We start from the raw sequence: 9,675 nt of genomic DNA, 5'->3' as shown, positions 1-9,675 counted from the left end.
CGACAAAGAAGCTAACTGCAAAAGAACTTGAGCTAGTTTTCAATCACATTGAGCATGCTAAGGAAATTTTGTTTGATGCTGATCCTGATAGGGAACGAAGCTTGGAAGTCCGCCGAAATCTTGATAAAGCGATCACCAGCTATTGCAAATTGCAGAACAAGATGAAAAAGTCGAGCATGATTTAAACATCGTCTTAATTTTTTTGTTAAAAAAAGTAGCTCAATCAAATGTTTAGACATTAAAAAAATTTAAGCAACTGATTTTTATTACTTTTGATGGTTTTATCTTCTTAAATTAAGCGGATAAAAATCCCATATTATTTTACAGCCAGTATACGAAAATCTGAGATCGAAAACTACGATCTAAGAGTTTCATGCCGAAGATCTATCGGCGAATCCAAGCGTAAGTGAACACCTGGTCGTGTTCACTTACGTGTTCACTAAGATAAAAAGCCAAATAGCTATTTTTTCTGCCGAAGTCAAACGACCAGGTGTTCACTTACGCTTGGATTCGCCGATAGTTCTTCGGCATGAAACTCTTAGATCGTAGTTTTCGATCTCAGAGTTTCGCATACTGGCTATAAAATAATAAGGGATTTTTATCCCCTTAATTTAATTAACTTCGCCAGAAAAAATAGCCATTTGGCTTTTTATCTTGGTTTTTTCTTCTAATATAGCTTATACTGTAATTTTTTTTTCAAATTTACACCAACTGATGGACAAATTATAGTTATTCCTATTGTTTATTGTATTCGCTTAACGCGCATTAATCGATGGATTACTTAATCGCGTTAAGCGAGGTTTTCCTTTATTTATATTTTGATAATAAAGAAATATTCTGAGAAATTTCCTAACACGTTTTTGAAACATTAAAGGATTAATCTTATCTCATCTGCCTCAATGTGTGGGTTGAATATTTCCTCACGGTCAAGTGACTCGCATTGAATCCTGATGAATACTATGTTAGGGTCTTTAAACCTATCGGCAAAGTTTGTATGGCTGTTAATTGCGTGGGTTCTTCATATAGGTTCGTCTGTCTTGTGGAATGAAAAACACGAATTTCAGAAATAAAAAAAATCCCACCACCTCTATATAAGACAGGTTAACTTATTTCCTGTTGAAAAGCTCATATAAAGTTCTTTACATCCGATGCGGAATTCGAACCCACATCTTTCCAACCAAAGTGCATTGTCATTATGAGAGAGAGAGAGAGAGAGAGAGAGAGAGAGAGAGAGAGAGGTCACATATTAAGAGGGCTATCTTCTTCTTTCTGGAGAGCAACAAGCAATTTTAGGAAGATTTCGATGAACTACTCCAGGCGTGAATACTAAGTTATTCTAAGGAAAAACGATTTTGATATTTAAGTGATAGCAGTTGAATAGGTGAGAAGGTCTTGATGATGATGTGTTTGCGATGATGTGTTTGCGCTACAAAAGACTGTAAGTGCATTCGTCTGCCATAGAATATGAATTTGATCTTCACTGCAGATCTCAGTGCAAACATATGGAAAAGTAACGTGAGATCTTGGTTATGAGAAACATGCCAGGATATTATCATTGAAATTCACTAAATTGTCCTCATTCTCAAAGCATAATGATGATAGGATAGTATTCAACATATTTGTTATGGAAATTATTGAACTTTGGATCATTTGAACATTACAAGATTGAATAAATGAACAATTGTCCTCAGCAAAACTATGGATACGATGGGAAGTTAGTGAGAGAAGGTCAATAATCTTGCTGGAGGGAAATCTTAATGAAGGAAATTATCTACCATTACACGTAGTGAATGACCAGAGAGGAAACTGACGAACGCAACTAAATAGTCTAAAGTATAGCAGCTTAGGGAGTTGACCTCTACGTAAAGCCCAATTAAATGTCCTGTAAAAGGCAAGAGTTAACAACATTGTTTCTCCAAATTTCTCATGACTTGTGTCCGAAGGTGAGTAAGGTTGGCGAGCAATCTGCTTTGGCGACAGAGTGGAAATATCCATATTGGTGATCATTAATTAACTAATAGACTTCCAGGTAGTAATGAAGTTGCTGTCGATGATCTTTTCCTTTATTATTATAATAAAATTAAGGTTGGACATGGGACAGTAGTTTGATACCTAAATTTTATCTTTGTGGTGTATAGTCTTGCTAGGTAGCTACTAATCGAGTACGATAGATCGTACAAGACAATACAACATGGCTGTTAATTAATGAGCACAGATTTTAATCTCATTGAGTGAATACCATCTGGAGTAGGAAACTTGTTGATATTCAAGTTATTAAAGATTTTTCTGATGTCTTTTTGGTGAAAGGTAGCAAAGCAAGAGACGCAGGAGTTGTTCTTGGTATAATAGGAAGTGATTTTCTTTGGTAATCTATACAAGAATTGGAAGATGTTTGTATTTAAGTGTATGAATATTGAATATTTAAGTCTATGAAACGGCGCATCCCCCCTTCGTAGAGGCGCCTGCATGCTCTGAATGCCCGCTTCTGCCGCCCTGTTTATACGTGTTTATTTATGTAGTATATGGGTATTGGGTAGCTGCTTGTCTTTATTTATATACGTATCCAATATCGAAATCTTACAATGTAAGATTTCGATATTTGGCAGTAAACGGAATCAAATTTTTATATCCTGACAGTTAATCATGTTTAATTCTATGGCAAAAAGAGAAATGGCAATTTTAAGATAATTCTTTAATTTTGTGTATTTGTACTTAGAAACAAAGAGTACAATGAGAACGAATGGCTGATTATTTACAACGCAGAACACAAAACTGCAGTTATATAAAACACCGTACTGATTAAAAAAAAAAAAAGTGATGTGTCATTGTTTAGTAGAGAAGCTAAGAGACCCCACCCAACTTAACAGACCTTTTGAGGACAAATAAAACTGAACATCAGTTGACGTCAAGACATCTGAGCACCCATTTCTAAAATGCCACGCAATACCTCATTCTTATTCTAACGTGAACAAACACACTTCTAACTGACATTAGCTCGTCTGCTAAATCATTCGCAATGATCTCGTATTTTCTGTTGCTTGCCATCTGCTTAGGATTTGTCGTGGTTCAAGATGTGGAAGAAAGAGAAGATTATTTGAATGTATTTCAGGCATGGTGCAGTAAGTATGCTATTCATTCATCTATGAGAAACAAATGGAAATTATATTCATGATAATTTTAGAAGCAAATAGCTTGATTCATTTCTTAATTCTATAGAGAAGCGCCTCTGCAGTGCTCAGTAATTCAACGCTTAGAGTGCATACCAAACGTGCCATTAACTGTCCTATATTCTAAGGTTTCATATATATTTTCTCATCTGGATCGTTCTCTTAAGCTGTTGTTCCATCAATTGATTATTTTTGCTACATAATAATTCTCATTGGATTTAAAACATCATTAATTGATATGATTTTCAATAACTATATTGGGCTTTTGATATATCGGAAACTTTTCGATTTTATTAAGCCTTTATAATTATATCACAATAGAGATTTCAACCACTTCCATATGGATGTAGTTGGACTATTTTGATGATGTTATTTTTTGAAATATATATTTAAAATATAAAATAATGAAAAGTATAAAATACACAAAATGTTCAAGGAATTTCGTTTCTTTTTACTAGTATATTTATTCATAGCTAGATTGTATTATTGTATCATTTTCTGTTATTCATAGGGTTGCATTAAGTTTTTTTTATTATTCAATTTTTGAATAATAAGTTATTACTTATCTATTATTATTTAGGATTTATCATTGTTATTAATTTGAATAAAATTAAATATTTTTAAAATTGATCACAAAACGTTTTGAGAAAACTTCAAACACTTTTTTAATTAATCTACAGTATATTAAACTTATATATAATTAAGTTAGGGGGATCTTTTCCCTAATAATATCAATAGCTATAGTATATGGTATTTTAACTTTACATTCTTGTACGCATTTTATTGCTGCTTGTCTTTTATATAGGCCTTCAAATGTGCAGTTGTAATTTTTATATCTTAACAGTTAATGATGTTAAATTCTTTGGAAAAAAAGAGAAAGAGAAACTTTAAGTCAAACTTTACCCATTCCATTTAATTAAATGGTTTGCTTGAGTCAGCACTAATGACTTTGAAATGAACCGTATCTGTTTGCGGTCATACTACAAACAGATAATGTTCATTTTCTGTTCTTTAAAGGGCGAAAAATTATTTACGAAACACTTTATATCAGGATAAGATGTGAAATTTATCACTATTATTTATTGAAAATGATGTTGTGAATAATTTGAATTATGATGATATTTTTGATATATTTGCGAAAGAGAAGTCTGGGAAAAAACATTTGCAGTGTCTTTGTTTAGCGGTAGTGTAGCATTTGTGTTTGATATGTAAGCTCTTTACTTTGCATAAGTTTTTTAATAAATGTAATAAAAGTTTTTTGTATATATTTATTGTTTTTGTCTTTACTCATTTTGTAAGGGGGGGGGGGACTCTAGCGCTTGCCCCTCCTCCGGAAAAGTGTAAGTATGGCTTTGCTTAGTGAGCTAACTTCGTGTTCTCCTTTTTTGTTCCTTCCACTTCTGTTCTTTTGGACAATTCTCCTAGTAAAGGTTCCTTGTGTCTCCTCAGCCACTTTTACCCACAATGCGCTGTCGATTTTGTAACGTACTTTATATGGGATGAGATAGAAAAAATTTCAACCATTTTTCTAAAAGGTTAGATCATAAACTTGCAATTCTTTAAATATATCTAATTTTGTGTCACAATTTGTGATACGTTGGAATATTATCTGAGATATAAAATATTTAGCAACTCTACAAGTACATAATTTTAACAAGTGCAGAGCTTTTGTCAAAATTAGAAACTAGCACTGAACGCAGTCGGTAGTAAAAGTGACGTTGCGTTTTAATAAACATATGGAATATATTGAGTAATTTCGGTGGAATAGAGATAATTATATATTGATAACCAGCAAGTGAATTAAGCTCTGTTTAGAGTTTACAACAAGGAGACAACTAAGGCCATGTGAAGAGGTTATTCTTTATCATTTATTTGCTTTATATTTATAAAAATATTCTAGATACCGCCACTGTTATCGGAAACTAAGGAACTCGACTTCGGTTCAAGTGGCCTTATGTTTCTCAACTTCATAAGTCCAGGGTTTTGCAAAGAAAGAACTATATCATCAAAATGTTCGAATCATGAAAATTTACTTAGCGCATAAGTCCAACAAACTAAAATCCATAGATTGTGATTAAAATCGTTTAAAAGGAATGCACTCATGAAATGGATCATTATGGTTTGTAGAAAAGGGCTTAAAGACGTATCGATCCAAGAAATAAGTGTTATTGCTCAGATAATGTCGGAAGTAGATTCTCGTTTCGGGTGCTATGAGAAATGTGAAGTATGTTTTGATACCTGATGCCGCTCATAAATACGGTAACTCATCAAGCATTGTTTCTTGGAAAGCGGCTCGAAGATAACGCCATCAATTTAGGACCATTAATGGGCTAGTAAAGAGCAATATCCCAGCCAAGTCAACCTCGCCTTTCTGTGATATGACCAATTTCTGCAAAACGAAGCTCTGGCGAAGAGATTGTTGTCCCCTTGAAAGCATGCCTTCCGTGGTCGGATGAAATGGCAATTAGATCTTTAGGTGTAGATGGCGTTAATGACTAGGTGAAGCACCACCGCTGTTCTTACTGTAGGCGTGAAGTGGCTATTGTCATATTTCGTCTCAAGAGTTGAGGGGAATGCTTTGTGTCCCCTTCTTCTTACCCAGCAAGGTAACCTGTGGTTACCTTGCTGGGCATTCTCTTCACACAGTAATTATTAAATTACGGAGCCAATACTTCCTCCATTGTAAGGTACATCAGTAAAGCCGTTTTTTAACTAAATAAATAATAAACACTATCAAGCTAGGTAGGTATTTCTGCTATTGTTACAAACACTTATAATAGTTGTGTTTGAGTGACTTTTCTTAAGTGAAGTATTTTTTATTGTTTCTTTAAAATAAATTTAATCATGAATTATTCTGGATGTTTATCATGTCACTAAATTGACTGCTCTTACATTTCGTTCTAGTTAATGACACTGAAAGAGTTCAGAAAGCCAAAAATTGCTCTACTAATGACTGGAGAATAGAGGTGAGTTAACGATCTAAGCAGGAATGGTTTTCTGTTTGTTTTGTTGATAATGATGCTTTAATGTCATGTGCGGATGACCGTAAGAGAAAATGATACCGTTGGTAGTGGTCTCTGGATGATTCCTTAGAGTGTTTCATTGGCAAATCGGAAAATAATGAAAAGAATGAAAAGACTGCAACCGATTGATTATTCAAGAAGATGCTGCTCTTACATTTCGTTCTAGTTAATGACACTGAAAGGGTTCAGAAAGCCAAAAATTGCTCTACTAATGACTGGAGAATAGAGGTGAGTTAACGATCTAAGCAGGAATGGTTTTCTGTTTTGTTGATAATGATGCTTTAATGTCATGTGCGGATGACCGTAAGAGAAAATGATACCGTTGGTAGTGGTCTCTGGATGATTCCTTAGAGTGTTTCATTGGCAAATCGGAAAATAATGAAAAGAATGAAAAGACTGCAACCGATTGATTATTCAAGAAGATGCTGCTAAATTATAATGGAATCTAAAACGGTGACAGTTGATAGAAATTCAATTTAAAGAAACCAAATTATATTTTTACAAGCGCTAGAAAGCACTGCTGTTCGTGTGTTTATGTGCGCGCGCGCACGCACACCCACACCCACACCCACACCCACCCACCCACCAACCCCCACACACGCACACAGTGTTAAAGTTTATCACAAAACGCAATGTTTGTGTATTTTGTATTTAATTATTGAAAAAGCTGCGTGTGACTAAAAGGAATCCATTAAATGCATTTGAAAGAAGTCATGAAGAGATCTGTCCTATTGTTTTCTTCAATTATTTGCTGCTCTTCGTATATACATTATTGACGCAACAGATGAGACTGAGAAATTAATAGGTTTCCATCAAATCTATCCATAAAATATCCCTATTATTCTAAAAAAGTATTAAGAACAGTGTGATTAGAACCAGAAGACGCAATGATTAACTTCTGAAACTGAATTACGAATATATATGGGGAAAAAAACGAACAGCCCATATTTCTACTTACTGCAGGAGGGCCTCTCCCATTGCGGGAGGTTGGGGGCCTACCTCTCACATGGTGACCCAGTTCATATTGGGAGAATGTCATAGACATCCATGCCTAAGTGGATACGCTAACCCAGTGATGGCGAACCAATGACACGCGTGTCAGCACTGACACACTTGAGGTTTTCAGGTGACGCACCTTGGAGGTTGAAAAATATTGGCATTCTGATGAAAAAACTGCGATAAATCGTGTAAGATCGCTCTCAGTTAAGGCGAAGGTAGGTTTCGGTTCATTGAAGAAATTATACTTTATAGTTAGCCTATTTCTATTTCTATTTTGTTTTGTAGTTAGAGCTAAAGCTCTTCTAATAATTTTCTCTTCTACATACTTTTGTGAAACTCTATTTTCTGTCTTAAATAATATCAAATCGAAAGGGAGAAATAGATTGAGCAATGATATGAGCGCTGCCTGTGCAGCATTAAAATGTACACACTATAGCCCTTCTATAAAGCAACTTTCTTCCAGTACTCAGCAGCAGAAAAGTCATTAAATGTAATGTAAGTTTATAATTTCACTTTATTAAATTAATTGTATAATATGAATTCATAGATTTTATATCAATGTCCTATTAAATAAATAGCCTAATATGATATGTATAAGTCACCATCTATGATTACGTAGTTCGATTTATAATGCATGTATGCAAGTGGCACATCAACAACGTCAATATTTAAAAAAAAAAAAGATGTTTGACACACCTGGGTAAAAAGGTTCGCCATCACTGCGTTAACCACTCGGACAACCAGGCCGGCTCTTAGAAAAAAAAATTAAGAAATTATAATATTCGTACACAAACAAAAACTGAATTTTCATCATAAAAACAAAAATTGAATTCCTTATATTTTTATTTTTGATTAAAAAAAATAATGTGTAGGAATTTTAAAGTATTTTAGTGTAAAAACTTTCATGGTTTTTAAAATTTCATTTTTTTTTTCTATAGAAATAAATAACTTTTTTAATCTAATTATATATGTATGCATTTTTTTGCATTTATTTATTCACTACAGTATTTAGTTGAGTGCTCCAAGACACATATGCCAGAATCTGGGGATGTAGCAGATACGATTATGACAGATATATGCAATGATTGTGAAAAAAGGGAAAAGGTAAATCTTTAAAATTACTTATTTTTAATATTTTAAATGAATGAATTTACAGAAACTTATATTGGTTGTTAGTGGAAATCTCACTATTTAAAACAATATTTTATTATGAATTTATTAGCAATGTATGGCAGCTTTCAGCGTACACACACACACACACACACACACACACGTACGCACCATAAATAATACTGGTTCAAACATTTTAAAAGTGTAACGAAAATAAGCAATAAAATTAGAACTCTATAATGTCAGTTAAATATAGTTAATATAAAAGAATTTTATATTTAATTATTTCTTATTTTAATTTCAGATATTCATGTGCTACACATACAAATTAATGAAAGCGGTATGTATTGCTTTTAGCTTTTTGAATAACTGCTTCTATTGAAATCATGTGTACTATAGAAATACATGCTTATTTTATTTATGGAAACTATATTACGGATCAGATATTTAAGGATAACTTTTATTTGGCCATTTCATTCTGTAAAGGTAATATATTCGAATTCGGCATTGACATAAAATTTCAGAACAAGAGATTTAAGTCAAAACTTTAATCAATGTTTTCCTCCTAAGCAATGGCAATGCTGTAGCCAATGAAGTTTTAACTGAGGCTCGTCTATTGCCGTTACCCCGCCATGACCAGAGCTTATAGCTCAATAACACCCTATCCATATATTTTCTTCTGATAACCGGGAATATGAAAAGTATTCTTGCTTCAACCATCTAGCCAAAAAAAAAAAAAAAGATGATATATTTTAATTGAGTGATTTTAATTATTTGAGTGTATTTACAAAGAGTATTAACTGTCTTGCTTTTAATTAAAAAAATATATAATTTGTTTTAGAATGTAACCGATGAAATGAGAAAACAATATGTAGAAGTTTCGGTAAGTCAAATTTTGTGATTTATCTTCTTTAACGCTTAAAAAATTTCTTAAAACATCTTTTAATATTTCTTTCTTTCTCTTTTTTGCAGAAATGTTACAACAATGCATTATGGGACAGAGAGTCGTATTAGAATACATTCGAATGCAAGAAAGTTACGATCAGCTAATATATTAATCAGAAGTTTATGCTGTTACCCAAACCTATTACAATTTGGATTCATTTAATACAAATGTAATAAAATTTCAGAATATTAAATTTTGAAAGCTTAATGAAACTTGTAGAATTTTCTTCAGAAGTTTGAGTAGATTTATTATAAAACAACCATCCCGTGTAATCTGATTTATTTTTGCTAAAGAATATTTGGAAGTTTAGATATCATTAGAACTAAGCTTTTTAATACAATACAGTAGTTTCATTTGTATACCATCAAGAATGAAATATACGTGATTTCTGTAACTCAGTGTTAAAAGGTAAAATGGTTTCCATTTTTCA

General features: G+C 32.8%; 1 protein-coding gene across 1 annotated transcript; it reads left to right on the top strand.

Annotated features, from left to right (window-relative positions):
- Positions 1-2,990: 2,990 nt before the first annotated feature.
- On the top strand, positions 2,991-9,381 carry LOC150106620 (uncharacterized). The gene is made up of 6 exons (XM_090392582.1): positions 2,991-3,119; positions 6,072-6,133; positions 8,195-8,293; positions 8,604-8,639; positions 9,141-9,182; positions 9,272-9,381. Exons 1-6 carry the CDS (start codon positions 3,017-3,019, stop codon positions 9,311-9,313), a joined length of 384 nt encoding a protein of 127 aa, XP_090248708.1. The 5' UTR covers positions 2,991-3,016; the 3' UTR covers positions 9,314-9,381.
- Positions 9,382-9,675: the final 294 nt, after the last annotated feature.

This window comes from Typopeltis vanoorti, chromosome 5 (assembly GCF_054136105.1).
Source record: "Typopeltis vanoorti isolate ZY-2024b chromosome 5, IOZ_Tvanoo_1.0, whole genome shotgun sequence".
NCBI classification, from domain to species: Eukaryota; Metazoa; Arthropoda; class Arachnida; order Uropygi; family Thelyphonidae; genus Typopeltis; species Typopeltis vanoorti.
The sequence above is the reverse complement of the archived record's forward strand: the minus strand, read 5'-3'. Positions and strand labels throughout refer to the sequence as shown.